The sequence below is a fragment of the Panthera onca genome, assembly GCF_046562875.1.
Source record: "Panthera onca isolate mPanOnc1 chromosome E1 unlocalized genomic scaffold, mPanOnc1 haplotype 2 h2.Chr16_ul_2, whole genome shotgun sequence".
In the NCBI taxonomy this organism is placed as follows: domain Eukaryota; kingdom Metazoa; phylum Chordata; class Mammalia; order Carnivora; family Felidae; genus Panthera; species Panthera onca.
Window position 1 is genome coordinate 1,152,865 of NW_027675816.1, and position 19,505 is coordinate 1,172,369.

The 19,505-nt window shown below is 43.1% G+C and overlaps 2 protein-coding genes across 2 annotated transcripts in view; both read left to right on the top strand.

Annotated features, from left to right (window-relative positions):
• LOC144614272 (integrin beta-3) overlaps positions 1 to 5,138 on the top strand; it is a 55,403-nt gene extending 50,265 nt beyond the window's left edge. The window contains exons 14-15 of the mRNA XM_078437039.2: positions 526 to 692; positions 2,026 to 5,138. Of these exons, the coding sequence (XP_078293165.1) occupies positions 526 to 692; positions 2,026 to 2,091 (233 nt within the window). The 3' untranslated portion in view covers positions 2,092 to 5,138. The remainder of the gene's footprint in view (positions 1 to 525; positions 693 to 2,025) is intronic.
• Positions 5,139 to 13,817: 8,679 nt separating this feature from the next.
• LOC144614258 (uncharacterized) overlaps positions 13,818 to 19,505 on the top strand; it is a 53,533-nt gene continuing 47,845 nt past the window's right edge. Inside the window, exon 1 of the mRNA XM_081794761.1 lies at positions 13,818 to 13,920. Within this exon, the coding sequence (XP_081650887.1) occupies positions 13,818 to 13,920 (103 nt within the window). The remainder of the gene's footprint in view (positions 13,921 to 19,505) is intronic.

A 19,505-nucleotide genomic window follows, 5' to 3' on the forward strand; every position in this document is an offset into this window, starting at 1 on the left:
AGAGAGAGAAGGAGACACAGAATCTGAAGCAGGCTCCAGGCTCTGAGCAAGCAGTCAGCACAGAGCCTGATGCGGGGCTCGAACCCACAAAGTGTGAGATCATGACCTGAGCCGAAGTCAGACGCTCAACCGACTGAGCCACCCAGGCGCCTCTATTTATTCATGTTTTTAAAGGGAAGAAGAAGAATCTGAAGTTTTAGGGGGATAATCTCCTGATTATTCCATGCTGCCAACAAAATAAAAATTTAATCAAGCTTTTGTTTTAAATCCAGTAGAGTTAACATAAAATCAACTTTTTAATAAACACTTGAGTAGGTTAGATTCTACCGGGGGTGACCTGCTTATGACCTCTAATTTAAACTACTCAGGACAGATTATTGCTGTCTTAAATATTGGTGCTCCCCCCCCCCTTTAAAAATTTTGATTTATTTTGTAAGCCCTGTTTCCCTCAGAGAGATTTCTAGTAATTTCTTACTTGGTCAGGTTGCCTTTACAACGTCCCTGCTCTGTGCTCTCTCCTGACAGAGTGTCCCAAGGGTCCTGACATCCTGGTGGTCCTACTCTCAGTGATGGGGGCCATTTTGCTCATCGGCCTTGCTACTCTGCTCATCTGGAAGCTCCTCATCACCATCCATGACCGGAAGGAGTTTGCTAAATTTGAGGAAGAGCGAGCCAGAGCAAAATGGGACACAGTAAGAGTCGGGGCTGGGCATTTTCTTAAGTCATTGGTTTGAGAGCCTCAACTGGAAATAGTAGGTACTTAGGGGAGCCAGGTTCAGCCAGCACCATAATTTCCCAGTTAGTCTCTGTTGTGGAAATTGGGAGATGGTCCTGTTGTCTTTATTATTCCTGAAAACCACTTGAGTCTCTCACTGCCACACAGTGACCATAGGTCCCATAGGTGAGAACTGACTGAGTACAGGTAGGGCCCAGCTCTGCTCTGGACACTGACATAATCAAAAGGAAACATATTCTCTAACTGAGGAAGACAGGACAAATGATGGGGGGTGGGGAACGTTATTATTGCCAGTTTGTAGATAAGAAAACTGAGCACAGAGACGTTCAACAGCTTGCCCAATTGTGGGAGAGAATCAAGTTATGATAGAAATGACTCTTTGGGCCAGCCTCTTAAAACATATCCTCTCTGCAATTTATTCTGATTGCATTCAATCAAGCATCTATTGAGAACTTTCTATATACTTAATTTTGCTCTGTTCTCCTTTGGCTCATCTTCCACATTCTGACTTTTTTTTCTGGACCTTCCAAAATGGCTGTTTGAGTCCATGAATGTCTAGTGGGAGGCTGAAAGTTTGTTCTCATTTGATGGTCACCTCAGGCCTTGGTACTCAAGGGTCCCAAGAAACTTGAGATGTTTCTGTTCGTACAGTGTAGAAATCTGGAATCTCAGCGGCACATGAGAATGTGTTGTATTTCTTGAAATGGGACTCCTAAAGATGGCCAGATCTTATGGGATTTATCACTTTTTGTTAGAAAATAATTTGGGCAACCCAGTGAGGGTCTTATTTTTTCCTGCTAACATGACAGTGGGTAGCGCTTGGAAGGATGAGATGAGAACAAATTAAAATTATTTTGAGTGAAAGCTATCCTCTCTGTTTCAGCTACCACCTGCTACATTTCTCGTCTCTGCCCGCATCCGCCAGCATAGTCACAACAAAAGAAAAAAAAAATTGGAGAAGGGCAAAAGAGAGAGTTCAGGAGAGAAGCAGGAAATAGATACTGGCTACAAGTGGTACTGAGGTGTTTGGGGATCACCAAAAAGTAATGGGTTGAATTCAACCCCTTCGAAACAGCAGCACAATGGCATTCCACTTTCTCTCTCCTCTTATTTCCTACCCACTCCCATCTCAGGAGCGAATATGGGGTTACAATGAGCATTAAGCGATTCATGGATGGTGTAGCCCGGAGAAAGGTGTCTTGGGTAAACTCTTCAGGCGAAATGTAATCATTGAGGGCAGGGAACAATTGAGGAATTCACTGTAAGACACATTTCTGTTCTCTCCGCAGGCCAACAACCCACTGTATAAAGAGGCCACATCCACCTTCACCAACATCACCTACCGGGGCACTTAATGACAAGCAGTCATCCTCAGTTCACTGTCAGGCTGTCCCAGAATTGTGGACACATCTGCTGTCATGTTTACAGGGAACGAAATCCGTGGGGCAGGATCGGGGGCTGGGAGTGGGGTGGGTTACAAGAATGTCAGTATGTGGAGGTGTGGGTCTCTGTGCGTGTGTGCGCGTGAGTGTGCTGCATGTGGGGGAGTGTGTAATTTAAAACTTGAGGTGTGTCCAGACACGTGGAGCTCCTCAGCCTTTGTCCGCAGAATGCCTCCTTCAGGGATCCTTCCTGCTTAACCTTAGGGTGACCCACGTAGCTGAGCAGGTACTGTTCATTACCTCACTGAGAAGCCAGCTTTCCTTTTCCGGCCATTTCTCCTGAAGAGAAGGGCAGGGCTGAGCCTCTCGTTCCAGAGGAAGGGGCCTTGACTCTGCCTTGAGTTGACGGTTCTTGGGTCCGACGCTCAGCAGCTCTGATAGCAAATGCTGGGCTCCGCAGCCTTGTCGTGTCATCTGGACTTTGATCTCCTTTGCCTTCCCTCAGGCTGACGGAGAAATCAGAAGCAAGAGCAGCCATCGGAGTTGCCTATGTCTTTTGCTGTCCCCTCAATCCAGTATGGTTCTCTCACAAGGGGAGCCCTTGCCAGCAATTCTGTTGGGAGTGAGGATGGGAAGGCCACTCAGGGGTCATGCATGGCCTGGATGAATGTGCCAGAGTCCCCCAGTTCATAATCATCACCCTTCACATTTGTCTCCTTGGCACCCCACCCTAGAAGTTCGATTGGAGGACGCGTGTTACCCTTAGACCAGCATCACCTCTTTACCTGCTACGTCTACACTCTCACTGCTGTAGACATTTGCTACATACTGGGAATTTCTTTCATGACCGGACGCTTTTCCTCCCAGGGAGAGTGCTGTGATGAGAGCCAGAGATCTGGCCCCACCCTTCAGGCCCTCTGCCCCTTGTCCAAGGCACCCCCCCGCCCCTACACCCAATCTGGTGCTTCTGTGTGCTACATCCATCCATGGGGCTGATTGCACTTATCTACCTCTTGGCTGTCTTGTGAAGGAATCATTCCCATGGGTCTCTGAGTCTGCTGGGCATATGTGCCACATTTAGAATGATGGGCCAGTTGTATCAGCGTGTGTGGCCTATTCTCCTACGGGCTGGGCAACCTCATTTTAACTCAGTCTTTAATCTGAGAGGCCACAAGTGCAATTTTATTTTATTTTTCTCATTGGGTCACCTGAAACCATGATGAGGCTTGCTTAATCTAAAGGAACATGTACAGAAACACATTTGCATTATATTTTGTAGTTTTATTTGAGGAGGAAGGAGCATATTTAAAAACAAACAAACAACCCCACATAGACTTGGGATGGATACAGACCCTCCCACTTGGCATCATTCATAGGGAGTTGCTGCCCATTTGCTGGATCTGTAGGGGCTCTCTCATCCTGGGAGCCTGTGGGGATGGCCCCACGGGCATGCTGGGCCATTCTGAGCAGGAGGGGTACAAGTGGTTCTTTTCTCCTAGCAGTTGCTTCCTTGGTGTTCACATTGGTCTAAACATTAACAACCACCCTCACCCCCCATTCATCAAGAAAAAGGAAAGAGCTATAGACAGTGGTCTGACGATCAGAAAATGTAAGTCCTGGCCTCATTGTTGCAGCTGAGGAAGTTTTACCCTTAATTAAGGCAAGCCTCTCTTCCTTCCCTTCGGGGCTCAGTTTTCTAGTTTGAAAAATGATAGTTTGGACCAGCCAGTCTGGAAGGTGTCTTTCAATATTGATAATCTGAGATGCTGGGATTTACTGTGGCATCAGACATACAGTCAAGATTCCATGAGATGTTGATACTACTTTTTTTGTTAAGTTGGGAGATCTGAGAGACCAGCTTTTGCAAGAGCAGATGTCATTCCACATCACCTTTCTCAATGAAAAAGCCTCATTCTGTCCTCTCTTAGAGCCCCTTCTCCAATGTTTGTTAGCAGTCACATTTCCTAATGTAGCACTTAAGCTCCACTTAGTTTATTATTCCTTAGCTCACTTTGCACACGTTTGCATCCACATATAAGGGAGAGGAATCCATTAAGAAGTAGCTGAAATGTGTATTCTGTATTCGTGTGTTAACACTGAGAATAAGCCTTGGAATTAGGAGTAGGGCAAATGACTGAGCCTTGTCTCACCCATGGATTACTCTTTACTGAAAGGGATGGTAGTACAGTAGAGGGGTAAATGGGGGAGGGGAGGGTCGATAATGAATCCCAGAAGTTTAGAACCTAACTATACCCTTTGGCTACTGAGACAAGAGTCCATTAAAGCAGTAGTTGGACCTTTTCTTTAGATAAGATGGTTTATATGAAGACACTATATCAAAGGAGGAAGAACATATATTTAAAGGATGAAAAAATCAGTAGGACTCTTTGAGCTTCTGGAAAGAGACTCCTAGGCTTTAAAAAGGCGCCGGGTGGTTCAGTTAGGTGTTTGACTTTGGCTGAGGTCATGAACTCACATTTCGTGAGTTCCAGCCCCACATCAGTCTCTGTGCTGACAGCTCAGAGCCTGGAGCCTGCTTCGGATTCTGTGTCTCCCTCTCTCTCTGTTCCTTCTCTGTTCACGCTCTCTCAAAAATAAATAAAGATTAAAAAAAAAAAAAGACCAATACTCTTTGTATGCGGGGAGAACCTGTAGCTGCGTTCGCAAGACAGCAAATGGCAGTCAGTTTGGGCATCACGTAGGGTGAACATCTAAATAGTATTTTGGTATCAGCACAGCCCAAAGAAGTTATTTATTTGTGCTCAGCTCATCTGGAGAGAATGTATGTTCAGTCTCAGGGTGTGTGGATAGTAATGGGAAGCTTGGGATGCTCCTGACAAGTTGTCACATAACGAATCCCTTCTTTCTCTCTCAGATATTCCTAGACCATCCATGATTTCAAGATCCCTCTCTTTGTTAGGTATTCCTGGTTGAAATGACTTAAGTGCCTTCCTGACTTCCTAACCACCCCCTCTGTTTGAATTGTGCAACAGTAAATTAAATGTGCTTTCCAAAAAGAATTGACCTAAGGCTGCCCAGTTCTTCCTGTGTTGTTATTTCTGTTTTCTTTGGGTGAAAAGAGTAAATGTCATCGCCTCAAAAATGATTATTTTAGAACAAGCCTGTTTCCAAATGTAACCAAATGATGACCACCACGGGGACTGAAGTTTACTCCAGAACCCAGAGCGTTTCTTTAGACTTTCATAATGTTTTCAAACTGAGTAGGTTATTGCTGTTCTAAGAGTTGGAGTTTTTTGTCTTTTAATTGGGGATTTTTTAGGAACTTGTGCAATCTCAATAGAACAGACTGTCAGTTTGGCCTAGGTTTTGTTTGCAGGAGGCATAAATCAGTACAATAAAGGCTTGATGGCAGATTATTGACAGGATCATTTAAATGCCCAGCTTTAGGGGGAAAAATGCCCAACTTTTATTTAAGGAATTGGGTCTCAAAATGTGGTTTGAGGACCAGCAGCCTCCATATCACCTGGGAAGTTGTTAGGAATAAAAATGCACAGGCCACGCCCCAGGGCTATTAACTCAGAAAATCTGAGATGGGGCCGGGCCCAGTGTTCTGTTTCAGCAAAGCCCTCCCTGTGATTCTGCTGCTTACTCAAGTTTGAGAACCACTGACTTAAGAAGTCACTTACCTGTCCTTCTGGCTTACTAAGTTTGCAGTTAAATCATCTCAGTTACTAAAAGATTATGAATATAGCTTGGCGGGTATATTAAGAGAACCAAATATCTACCCACACAAAATGAAAATCCACTTTTGATCCATTTTCCAAATTAAGTGATCAGAGGCTTCTGGTTCCCTCACAGCCACAAATTCCCATGAAAAACTAAAAGAAGTACTAGATCAAAATCACAGGGAAAGAAACCCAACTAACAGGATACTTGGCAGGCATCTAAGAAAACCTTTAATTCACAGGAGATGGGATGAATATCGAAATTATTAGCATTATCACTTTATAGGGTAAGACTCTAGAATTTGCAACTTCACTTTTTGCTATTTAAAATGTATTGAGCATTGACAGTGTGGGGTTGAAGTACTTTATGGCACACTCATCATCTTTGCCTTTGGGTCTTCCATTCCTTAAATAACGTGCATTTTTAAAAAACATGACGGTGCATGACGTCATAAAAGGATTATGTGAACACACACTGAGACCTTTTATGGTGAAATTTTGTAGGTACACTGTGTTTTATTTACTTCATGGTAACTGATGACTACATATCTGGGTAAAATGGAGGACTTTATGTGAAAATGAAATGAAAAGCTATATATCAAATCATATTTGTAATCCCCTAACTCTTGGCCTGTGTAGTCTGAACTCTATAGTGACAGCCATGTAATGACCACCGGGATCAATTACAAGCAAGTTGCCTTGGAATTATAGTGCAACTATAATTTTCATTTTTCACACTGATGTAAGGAAACAGTAACATATGCTGTGCAAGAAAACCATTTAATGCTTGTTGAAAAATAATTTCTATTTGGTTTTGTAACATATTTCTTGAAATATCTATTTCTGATAGTTTGTAGTTTGACTAAAGCACACAGGCAGTTTTAAATGCTTGTGATTGGGGTTATCTATATTGTTAAATTTTAAGGGGCGCCTGGATGGCCCAGTCGGTTAAGTGTCCGACTCGGTTTTGGCTTAGGTCATGATCTCACAGTTTGTGAGTTTGAGCCCCACATTGGGCTCTGTGCTGATGGTGCAGAGCCTGCTTGGGATTCTCTCTCTCTCCCTCTCTCTGCCCCTCCCCCACTTGCTCTGTCTCTTTCACAAAAATAAACTTAAAAAATTTTTTTAAAAATCCACTTAATGAGACTATCCAAGAATAGTTAGCATGTGAAAAGAAAATTATAGGTCAGTTAACATGATTGTGTTCCTTGCGATTGCTGCCATAGTGCTGTCTCTCTAAACTTTTGCACAGAGAAGACATTTTCCATCAGCTGTGTATTTTCTGACAATACACGGGAGAATGCTCACAGAATAGAAGCATTTAGAAAGCAACATTTAGGAGATTTAACAGCCTTCAGGCAACATCTCCACAGTAAATTCTTTATCAGTGTCCCTGAAAAGAGCTTTGTAAGAAAAAAAAAATTTCGCAATTCATTGTGGGTTTTTTTTTTTTTTCTATTAGTTGGGTTTTCCTGTGACTCATACAATTGGCATGATTTCTTTGGAGAGATCACAGTGCTGGGTGTGTAAATATCATTCGGTGGCCAATGAAGAGATTGGTTAGGAAAAATGTTAATGGATCTATGCTCAACTTTGCTTCTCCTGACCCTTATAATCCCCCATTGTGACAGAGGTTGCTAATTGTGCCCCCATATGTGTTTTCCTCTTCTCACATAGTCAGAACTCCTAATTTCCCGTTGGACACATGGCTGCCTGGAATAGATACTATGTCTCCAAGCTTCTCCTAGGCTGCCCTGTCCATCTTGTAGACAGATGTGAATGGAAGAGGTTCATACCACTTCCATCGCGTGCCATTTAAGAAGGGAGCATGCCTCCCCTCTCCCCTTCCTTCTTCAGGTAGGCCGACTGTAGAGACAATAGCTAGAACTTAAGCAGACCTCACGGAACAGGATGGGACCTGAGGGATTGTGGTAGTTATCTATTGCTGCATAATAAATTACCCCACGATTTAGCAGCTTAAAACCACAAACGCGATCTTGCAGTTTTTGCGGCATGTTAGCTGGCTTCTCCCAAAGTGCGGAAGCCAAGAGAGAGCCAGGAGGAAGCTGCAATATCTCTTGTGACGTAGTTTTGTACGTGTCACGTCAGCATTTCCACCATACTCTATTCGTTGTTAAGCAGCCCGCTACAACTAGTCCACATGCAAGAAGCGTGGACCAGATGCCACTTTTTTTTTTTAAATTGTTTTAAATGTTTACGCTTTGAGAGAGAGAGAGACAGAGACAGAGTATGAGTGGGGAAGGGGCAGAAAGAGAGAGAGGGAGACACAGAATCTGAAGCAGGCTCCAGGCTCTGAGCTGTCAGCACAGAGCCTGACGCGGGGCTAGAACTCATGAACCTAGGTGCCACTTCTTGAAGGTATGAGCGCCCTGGTAGATAAAATTGTTGCCCCTGCCCATCCCCCTCTCCCAAAGGCACCCATGTTCTAATCCCCAGAACCAGCGGATATGTTACCTGGCATGGAATGAAGAATTTTGCTGATGTAATTAAGGGCAGAAACAGGGAAATTTCATGGATTATGTGGATAGCCTTAATACAATCATAAGGGGGTCAGAGTGAGAATAGGAAATGTAATGATGGAAACAGGTCAGTGTGAGGTTGCCACGAGTCAAGGGATGCAGAAGCCTCTAGAAGCGGGAAAAGGGAAGGAGTAGATTTTCCTTTAGAGCCTCCAGAAATGCAGCCTTTGTAAGGCCAATTTTGGACTTCTGACCTCCAGAAATGTAATACATTGTTGTTGAAGTTTGTGGTAAGTTGTTACAGTAACAAGAAACTAATACACCAAAGAACTTGTGGACATAGTTCAAAACTGCCACAGTCCACCCTCTGGTCACTACTTATTCCTAGTTCCCTCACTTGCAACAAGTGCTCCCCCTTCCCAAGGACCCCGGGTCTTATCTCATTATAGCATTCACTCAAAGTCCAGAGTCTTGTCCTCTAAATAGGTCCTGGGGCAGAGGAGTCTTCTTGGATATAGTTCCTTACATTTGGCTACTTGAGTATAGTGCCTCTTAATCTGAAGTCCTGTGAACTAAAGGAAAAAGCTATAATGCTCTCTTCCTGCAACAACCAATTAAAATGGCAGGACAGATAGGGTAACTGTTATAGACATTCCAGTTTCAAGGGGCAGAAAACAGGTTTGCAGAAGCCCCCAGTCCATAGCAGTTCTGAAAGTCACTTGGGTATAGGCTGGCAGTTCCATATGAAAGGCCTGGGAATAATTCTCCATGGATTTTCATTCTATCTTCTAGGCTTTTGGTTTTACCCTTTAAGCCATCTTTATTCCATTAAAGGTAGCATATATTTACATGGAAATAGTTTTCTCAGCCTGCTTCCTGCTTATAGAGCTTGAGGGTCCAAAGACCTCTTTCCTTTTCATGCTCTGACTCCTTCAGCCCAAGCTGGCAGTGTTTCTGACAATTACAATACTCTTTTAAAAAAATTATGAATCTCCTGCAAATCTTAATTGGGTTTCAGTCCCATAAAATAAAAGCCCTACCCATAAATATCTTTGAGCTAAATCTTTTGCTACCTCGGGCTTCTGCAGAAGGACAAAAGCCTTAAGCTTCTTAGAAGCCATATTATTTGAATGAGAGGATCCAAGAAGCATAACCTTAAAATCTTTTGAGAGTCTTTTGCCTGTGATATCTCCCTTAAGCCACCACTGGAAAAAATGCCAGTGGAGCAGTAAAATAGAAGACTGTGTCCTTGCAACTATGGTTAGCAATATTCACCCTTGAGTGACCATCTCTGAACCTCTTGAATGTGAGAAATAAAATTGTATCTTGCTTAGGCCACTGTTATTTAGGGATTTTCTGTTAGGTGAAAGAATCTAATCCTAACTACTATACTCTTGGTGCTATTTGGTGAGCGTCTCTGAAACTGACTAATACAGTAACTAACTCATCAATAGACTCAGTACTAACAAACTACAAGTGCTCAAGATTGTGAAGCGTCCACAATCTGGTGATCAGACAGACTGAAACCATTATAATCCTTACACGTTAGAAGTTGATGTCTTATGAATAGATGGAAAATGGGCTCAGCTCATTAATAGAGGTGGACTGTAAACAGTGTGTGTGGGTAGGTGGGGAAGTAGGGAATGGAGGGTGGGGTGTTTACAAAAATAAAAGACATGGTCTCAGCACTCATTACTTACAGACTGTTTAGGGAGATAAAACACATACATGTTAAAATACTAAAGAATACTAAAAATACTAAAGAATACTAAAGAATGCCTACACAACAGGATTTGAGATATAAATGGGCACAAGTATCTCTGAAGTAATTAAATGTTTTAACATTTTTTGAGCACTGCACAAACATTTTTGAATTATCACAATTCTGAACGAATGAGAAAACTGAGGCTTAGAGAGCTTAGTTTGCCCCACTGCATACAGTAAATAATTAGGATAATTGACTCAATAATTGAATTTGCATAGATCCAGCTCTAAAGCCCACGCTGCTCACCACAATGTTAACAACGGAGAGCTCAGGTTGGCTCAATCAATGTGAATTTTACCTTTTTGAAAATTTACCTTTACACCTCAAATCATGAGCTTTAGAGGGAAAATATTTGCAAAACGCTCTCCGCTTGACAGAACATTACGACTCTAGTGTAGCAAAAACCTTAAAAATGATTAATTTCACTGTCTTGGATTCGTACAACGTTTTAGCGACATAATATTTGGGGCAAGCCGTGAAAAATCGCTTTGTTGTCTTTTACCAGTAACATTTCATCTGCAGCACGCACACACACAAGAAATTGATCTTCGAAGAAACACAAAGCATCTCTTCCCAAAGAGAGCGTTAGTCCTCTGAAGGGCAGCCTGGAACAGATTTCAGCAAAGTGTCGGGACAAAGAGCTCTGCGCTGTTGTCCGGTACAGAGCGGTAGAAACCAAGAAGGATGGAATGTTTTCGAAGGCAGGGCGGGAAGTATTCAAAGGATGGATACAGGATAATCCTGAAAAGATGTCAGACTGGGGCGGGACACTGCACCAGGGAACGAAGACAGCTGCAGGAAGGGTAGGGAGTGCGGGATGGACGGCGAAATCCAGGTGCCGGGAGGACAGCGCGCGGGGAGGAGCTCGCGTCTGGGCCGCCGAGCGGGGCCAGGTGAGGTCACAGGCCCTTGTGAGGTGGGGTGGAGCCGCGGGGCCGCAGCGCCGTCCAGTCGGCGCGGAGGCGGCGGCGAGCTCAGCCGCTCCCGGCTGCCCCGGAGCCCCTGCGCGGTGGCGGAGGCGGTGGCGGTGGCCGTGCCCTGGGTCCCGCGCTCTTCCAGCGCGGGCCTCTCAGTGGGCGGAGCGTCGGCCTCGGTCAGGTGACCTGGGGGCGGGGCTTCGTCGCGTGGGAGCCCGGGAAGGCGGCGCAGCGAGAGCGCCGGGCCACGCGGGGGGCTGAGCGGCCTGCAGCTAGGACCTTCGGATCCCGTTGGGCTAGGGCCTCGGCCCGTGAGGCGGGAGGACGGGGACACCCTTGGGAGCCCGAGGGGGTTCACGGTGGGACACCCCCCCCCCCCCCCCCCCGGGGGAACACAGGTGGAGAGGCAAGACTTGCCGAGGAGCGTGCCACCCGGTGCGAGGGACAAAGTAGAACAATTACGGAGATGGACGAAGGTTCCAGAAGGGGCAGCGATGTGACTGGGCGGGCCGGGCACTAAAGGGGCAGACGCGGCTGGATCCCGTGGTGCCTCGGAAATGGTGGTGGTTCTAGAAGGGTGGAGGTCATGGTGGCTGGGACGCTTCCCTGCTTCTTGAGCAAACCCTCAGACCTCTAGTAGAGCACTTGTTTTCATCTGGTGAGTGGTTTAACGTGTTCACAGGTCTACTCACTTTCTTCGCCAGAAGGCTAAACGAGCAGGGCCTGTTGGAATGTTCCACAGCACAGGTTCTTCCATGAAGTGGAAGTTCAGTCAGTATTGTTAAAGGTGGTAGTTGGGGGTGGTGCCGGTCATGTGTGAACGTTAAGGGCAACAGGTGCGGTGAAGAGGTGTCTGCAGTTGCTGTTAATGGACGTTTGCGGTCATCGCTGCAAGGGAAGTGAGGGAGGAAGTGAGGGGCGGTTTGGAAGGGAACCCAAAATGGAAAGAGTAGAAAGTACTTTGCAGAAGTGGTGGGTGATGGGAGGGAAGCAGATGTGGAGGTGGTGGTAACTCAGCAAGTGAGAAAGTGCAGTTGTGAAAGCGCAGTGCAAACATCAGAGCGCTAAAAACAAAATAAAGTTAGATTCTCCATATTTCTGCCTAGCTGTGCCTCTGGGTTTACTAAGCAGCAGTGTAAATTTAGTGAAAGTATCCCTGGATTTGGGAGTCAGTGACCTGAATTTTGCTACTATTTTGTGTACGTTGTGTGAGCAAATCACAATCTTTCTGTGTATCAGCTTCCTTATATATAACTAAGGTATTGGACCAGAAAGATTTCTTTTTTTTAAAATGTTTATTTTTGAGAGAGAGAGTACAAGTGCGGCAGGGGCAGAGAGAGAGGAAGACACAGAATCTGCAGCAGCCCCCAGACTCTGAATTGTCAGCACAGAGCCCGATGTGGGGCTCGAAACCCCCCGCCCCGTAAGATCATGAGCTGAGCTGAAGTCAGAAGCTTAACCCACTGAGCCACTCAGGCACCCCTGACCAGAAAGATTTCTGAAATCATCCTAGCTCTGTTGTGGATTCTATGATTTCATGTAACAATAAGCACTCCTCCCCGACTTCATTTACGGCTTTTAAAGTTTGTTTATTTAAATTTCAATATAGTTAACATAAAGTGTTAGTTTTAGGTGTACAATATTCAGCAATTGTATACATTACTTAGTGCTCATCATAAGTGTACTCTTAATCCCTTCAGCTATTTGACCCATTCTCCACCCACCTCCCCTCTTGTAACCATTAGTTTATTTTCTATAGTTAAGAGTGTTTCTTGGTTTGTCCCTTTTTTTCCCTTTGTTTCATAACATATGAGTGAAATCTTGTGGTATTTGTCTTTTCTGACACATTTCACTTAGCATTATACTGTCTAGCTCCATCCGTGCTGTTGCAAATGGCAAGATTATTCATTCTTTTTTATGGCTGAGTAATATTCCAGTGTGTGTGCTTGTGTGTGTGTGTATATGTATACCACCTCTTTATCCATTCATCTATCAATGGATAGATGGGCTGCTAACACTTGAGCTGCTTCCAAAATTCGGCTATTGTAGATAATGCTGCAGTAAACATAGGGGTGCATATAGTTTTTAAAAAAATTTAATGTTTATTTTTGAGAGACAGAGACTGAGCACAAGCAGGGGAGGGGCAGAGAGAAAGGGAGACACAGAATCTGAAGCAGGCTCCAGGGTCTGAGCTGTCAGTACAGAGACCAATCAATGTGGAGCTTGAACCCACAAACCACGAGACCATGACCTGAACCAAATTGGTTGCTTAACTGACTGAGCCGCCCAGGTACCCCCATATATCTTTTTGAATTACTGTTTTTGTATTCTTTCGGTAAATATCCAATCGTCTGATACTGGATCATATAGTAATTCTATTTTTAACTTCTTAAGGAACCTCCATACTGTTTTCCATAGTGGCTGCGCCAACTTGCATTCCCACCAACAGTGCACAATGATTCCTTTTTCTCTATATCCTGACTAACATTTGTTTCTTGTGTTTTTGAATTTAGACATTCTGACAGGTGTGATGTGATAGCTCATTGTGCTTTTGATCTGTATTTCCCTGATGATGAGTGATGTTGAGCATCTTTTCATGTGTCTGTTGGCCATCTGTATGTCTTCCTCCCCTAATTTTAATGTATGTATTAAATTATAAAATTTTGAAAATTCTATACTCTGCCAAGGAATGGAAAACCCTTTAATAATAATATGATAGCTTGATCTACATGGGGACTGAATCAGTCATGATACTTTAAAAAATACTTGTGATGTATCAGACGGTTTTGAATTTCCTTCTTTTTGGGAGTTTTTGATGAATCAGATAGTGACCACCAAGATGTAAGGGAAAATGAGGAAAGACTGTGTATCTGGGAACGTGGTGGGCAGAACATACGTATGGCTGGTGGTGGTGGTTTTCTCTCTCGCTCTCCTAGTACTACCGGGACTAGAGGGTGAGTAGATGACCCCTTCTTGATTCTCATAGGTGCTTCCAGACATTTCTTCGTTCCATTTTCAAAATGCTCAGTTTTGCATCTCGCGTTATCAGATTATACCACCCACTGCCACTCCTTGTTGCTTTAGTTAAGTTTCAGCTCCTGGCTTTCTGCTGCTCTAACTGTACTCCTGTCATGATTCTTGTGACTTTAGCATTCATGTAGATGATCCTTCCAGTACTCTGATCTCTCAGTTCCTGTCTTCCTACAATTATTTAACCTTTCCTCAGTCACTTGTTCCCTTTTTCGTATTCTCAGTATGAAAAATTAATTCTCAATTAATTTATTAATTATTGCTAATTTCTTACTGTGCCTTATTTGGAAATTAAACTTTATTGTAGGCATTTGTGTTTAGGTAAAAACAATATATACTGGGTTTGGTACTCTGTAGTTTGAGGCTTCCATCGGGGGTCTGTGAACAGGTCTCCATGCATAAGGTGGGGGAATACTGTGTGTGCCATTCTCCAACCATCACATTCCTGTCTTTCAGGCTCACTCTGACTCTAATAATCCTTGGACCCCACCAGGATCTTCAGTCTACCTTTTTTTTTTTTTTTTTTAGATGGTCACTCACCGTCTCTCATACTTATTTCCCACCCACCTACTCCGTTTGTTACATGGTCGATAATTAAAACCATTCCCTTGCATTTCCCCCCAGTTTCCTTATCACATTTTCAGTTCATTTTACTTTCTTGGCTAAATCATAATCTTAGATTAAATCTAGATCTCTGCATTGAACACAGCTAGAGAAAAAAACCACAACCATGCTTCCTGGTTTCACTTTAAATTCACTGTCCTTTCCTCAAGGGATCCTTGAGGCTGCCCAACAACTTTATCAGGTACCCCTGGGCTATTAATTCTCCCATTCTCCTAGATGACTGTTCTATAACAATACCTTTGTCCTCAAACCTCTAGCATCTTCTCTCACATCCTTGTTCTCAGTTGATTATGCTGCTTCCTGCTTCACTAAGAAAACTAAAGCAATCGAGAGCAGCTGGCTGGCTCAGTCAGTAAAGCATATGAGTCTTGATTGCAGGGTTGTGGAGCCTACTTAAAAGCATATATATATGAAATAATAAAAGCTTATCTATATATCAAATAATAAAAGAGAACTCAGCAATCAGATGATTTCCATCTTAAAATAAAAGTTTATATATATAATATAGATATTAAATAATAAAAGAAAACTCACAGCAATCAGATGATTTTCACAAGCCTCTACAACCACATCTACTTACTTGGTCTTCATGTAATTAAGCCCAATTACTCTGTCATGTCTCCTATCATTGTAAGTATATTCTCAGCTAAGGACAGACCCTGCCCTTGTGCCCTAAATCTCATCTCCTTTATCCTACTTGAGAATATTGTTTCAGTAATTCTCCCCTCCAGTGTGATCAATTTTTGCTTCTCTACTAGATTATTCTAATCAGCATATGAACATGCCTTTATTTTCCCCCATCTTCAACCCTCGTAACCCCTTTGCCCCTGAGCTGCTACCTCATTTCTTTTCCCCTTTAAAGCATACTCTTTGAAAGAGTCCTCTCTTCTGTTTGTCTCTGTTTTCTCTCCTCCGTTCTCTCTTGAACTCACTCCAAGGACATTATTTCCTTACCATACTACCCAAATGGCTCCTCTTAGGGTCGTTGGTGTCCTCCATGTTGGAAAACCTAATCAGCCATTCAGTACTCCTCTCACTTCACCTGTTGGCAGCATTTGTCACAGCTGATTACTCATTCTTCTTTTTTTTGAAATTTATTTTGAGAGAGAGAGAGAGCGCGGGCAGGGTAGGGGCAGAGAGAGAGGGAAAGAGAGAATCCCAAGCAGGCTCTGCACTCTCAGTGCAGAGCCTGATGAGGGGCTGGACCTCATGAACCTTGAGATCATGACCTGAGCTGAAATCAAGAGTCAGACCCTTAACCAACTGAGCCACCCAGGCAATTACTCATTCTTCTTTTGGAGTACTTTTTTCCACTTGGCTTTTAGGAATCTAGCCCCAGCTGATTTTCCTCTTTGTGACGACTAGAGTGATCCTTTCAGAAAGGACTTTACATCATGTCATCTCCCTTCTCAAAACGCTCTCATGGCTTCCCATCTCAGAGCACAAACCAAAGTTTTTACAATGATTTAAGGGCCCTCTATTTCTGCCCCCCTTCCTTGACCCCTCTGATTCCCACTTCTTTCACTTTGCTTTTTCTGCTTCAGCTTTATGGGCTTTCCCACTGTTCCTTGAACAATGAAGCTGCTTCTTACTTCTGAGCCTAGGTACTTGCTTTTCTCTGGCTGAAGTGCTGTCCCCTAAGATATTCATTGGCTTCCTACTTTCATTCCTTCAGATCTGTATGCACAAGTCTCCCTCTCAGTAAGGTCTTTCTTGGCTACCCTATCTGTTCCCTGCTTCTCTTCCTTAACATCGTACTTCACTTTTTTCCCTACTTTACATTTTTTTCCCCTTTAGTACTTATCACAGATAACATACTCCTTGACTAGGATGTAAGCTCCATGAGGAGCCGAATAAATAAAGAGGATTTATTTTTTCCTGTTTTTTCACTGCTATATCCCTGTTGTCTCTGTTTTCAGCCTGGAGGAGAGCTTAGTACATAGTAAGCATGCAGTATATATGTGTTGAATTCATGGATGGAGAGACGAACGGATAGATTGGACAAGAGAAATACAAGTTCATTTCTCTTGGTTTGTCCTTGCAAGTTCATATATGTATCATAGGATTGAAAGACTCGAGACATCTTTTGTCAGATTTATGGGGAAGGGACTTCCTGTACTATTTTTTCTCTTAGCTTGGAGAGGGTTATGTAGTATTTGATTCATCCAGCAGATTAAAACCAGTCAACTTTTTGATAGGTCAAAAAATTATGAAACAATTCCTCCTTTCATGGTTTTTTTAAATAAAGCTTACAGTGCTTAATTAGGTACTTTGATAACTTAAGAAGCTGTTGGTGAGTAAGCGCCATAAGGAAGGCATGCCTTCTTTCCTTTCCTTTCCTTTCCTTTCCTTTCCTTTCCTTTCCTTTCTTTCTTCCCTCCTCCCTCTCTTCCCCCTCCTTTCTTTCTTTCCTTCCTTTGTTTTTTTTTTATTTTTTTTTATTTATTTTTTTTATTTTTTAATATATGAAATTTACTGTCAAATTGGTTTCCATACAACACCCAGTGCTCATCCCAAAAGGTGCCCTCAATACCCATCACCCACCCTGCCCTCCCTCCCACCCCCCATCAACCCTCAGTTTGTTCTCAGTTTTTAACAGTCTCTTATGCTTTGGCTCTCTCCCACTCTAGCCTCTTTTTTTTTTTTTTTTTTTTTTTTTCCTTCCCCTCCCCCATGGGTTTCTGTTATGTTTCTCAGGATCCACATAAGAGTGAAACCATATGGTATCTGTCTTTCTCTGTATGGCTTAGTTCACTTAGCATCACACTCTCCAGTTCCATCCATGTTGCTACAAAAGGCCATATTTCATTTTTTCTCATTGCCACGTAGTATTCCATTGTGTATATAAACCACAATTTCTTTCTCCATTCATCAGTTGATGGACATTTAGGCTCTTTCCATAATTTGGCTATTGTTGAGAGTGCCGCTATAAACATTGGGGTACAGGTGCCCCTATGCATCAGTACTCCTGTATCCCTTGGGTAAATTCCTAGCAGTGCTATTGCTGGGTCATAGGGTAGGTCTATTTTTAATTTTCTGAGGAACCTCCACACTGCTTTCCAGAGCGGCTGCACCAATTTGCATTCCCACCAACAGTGCAAGAGGGTTCCTGTTTCTCCACATCCTCTCCAGCATCTATAGTCTCCTGATTTCTTCATTTTGGCCACTCTGACTGGCGTGAGGTGATATCTGAGTGTGGTTTTGATTTGTATTTCCCTGATAAGGAGCGACGTTGAACATCTTTTCATGTGCCTGTTGGCCATCCGGATGTCTTCTTTAGAAAAGTGTCTATTCATGTTTTCTGCCCATTTCTTCACTGGGTTATTTGTTTTTTGGGTGTGGAGTTTGATGAGCTCTTTATAGATTTTGGATACTAGCCCTTTGTCCGATGTGTCATTTGCAAATATCTTTTCCCATTCCGTTGGTTGCCTTTTAGTTTTGTTGGTTGTTTCCTTTGCTGTGCAGAAGCTTTTTATCTTCATAAGGTCCCAGTAATTCACTTTTGCTTTTAATTCCCTTGCCTTTGGGGATGTGCCGAGTAAGAGATTGCTACGGCTGAGGTCAGAGAGGTCTTTTCCTGCTTTCTCCTCTAAGGTTTTGATGGTTTCCTGTCTCACATTCAGGTCCTTTATCCATTTTGAGTTTATTTTTGTGAATGGTGTGAGAAAGTGGTCTAGTTTCAACCTTCTGCATGTTGCTGTCCAGTTCTCCCAGCACCATTTGTTAAAGAGACTGTCTTTTTTCCATTGGATGTTCTTTCCTGCTTTGTCAAAGATGAGTTGGCCATACGTTTGTGGGTCTAGTTCTGGGGTTTCTATTCTATTCCATTGGTCTATGTGTCTGTTTTTATGCCAATACCATGCTGACTTGATGATGACAGCTTTGTAGTAGAGGCTAAAGTCTGGGATTGTGATGCCTCCTGCTTTGGTCTTCTTCTTCAAAATTACTTTGGCTATTCGGGGCCTTTTGTGGTTCCATATGAATTTTAGGATTGCTTGTTCTAGTTTCGAGAAGAATACTGGTGCAATTTTGATTGGGATTGCATTGAATGTGTAGATAGCTTTGGGTAGTATTGACATTTTGACAATATTTATTCTTCCAATCCATGAGCAGGGAATGTCTTTCCATTTCTTTATATCTTCTTCAATTACCTGCATAAGCTTTCTATAGTTTTCAGCATACAGATCTTTTACATCTTTGGTTAGATTTATTCCTAGGTATTTTATGCTTCTTGGTGCAATTGTGAATGGGATCAGTTTCTTCATTTGTCTTTCTGTTGCTTCATTGTTAGTGTATAAGAATGCAACTGATTTCTGCACATTGATTTTGTATCCTGCAACTTTGCTGAATTCATGTATCAGTTCTAGCAGACTTTTGGTGGAGTCTGTCGGATTTTCCATGTATAATATCATGTCATCTGCAAAAAGCGAAAGCTTGACTTCATCTTTGCCAATTTTGATGCCCTTGATTTCCTTTTGTTGTCTGATTGCTGATGCTAGAACTTCCAGCACTATGTTAAACAACAGCGGTGACAGTGGGCATCCCTGTCGTGTTCCTGATCTCAGGGAAAAAGCTCTCAGTTTTTCCCCGTTGAGGATGATGTTAGCTGTGGGCTTTTCATAAATGGCCTTTATGATCTTTAAGTATGTTCCTTCTATCCCGACTTTCTCGAGGGTTTTTATTAAGAAAGGGTGCTGGATTTTGTCAAAGGCCTTTTCTGCATCGATTGACAGGATCATATGGTTCTTCTCTTTTTTTTGTTAATGTGATGTATCACGTTGATCGATTTGCGAATGTTGAACCAGCCCTGCATCCCAGGAATGAATCCCACTTGATCATGGTGAATAATTCTTTTTATATGCTGTTGAATTCGATTTGCTAGTAT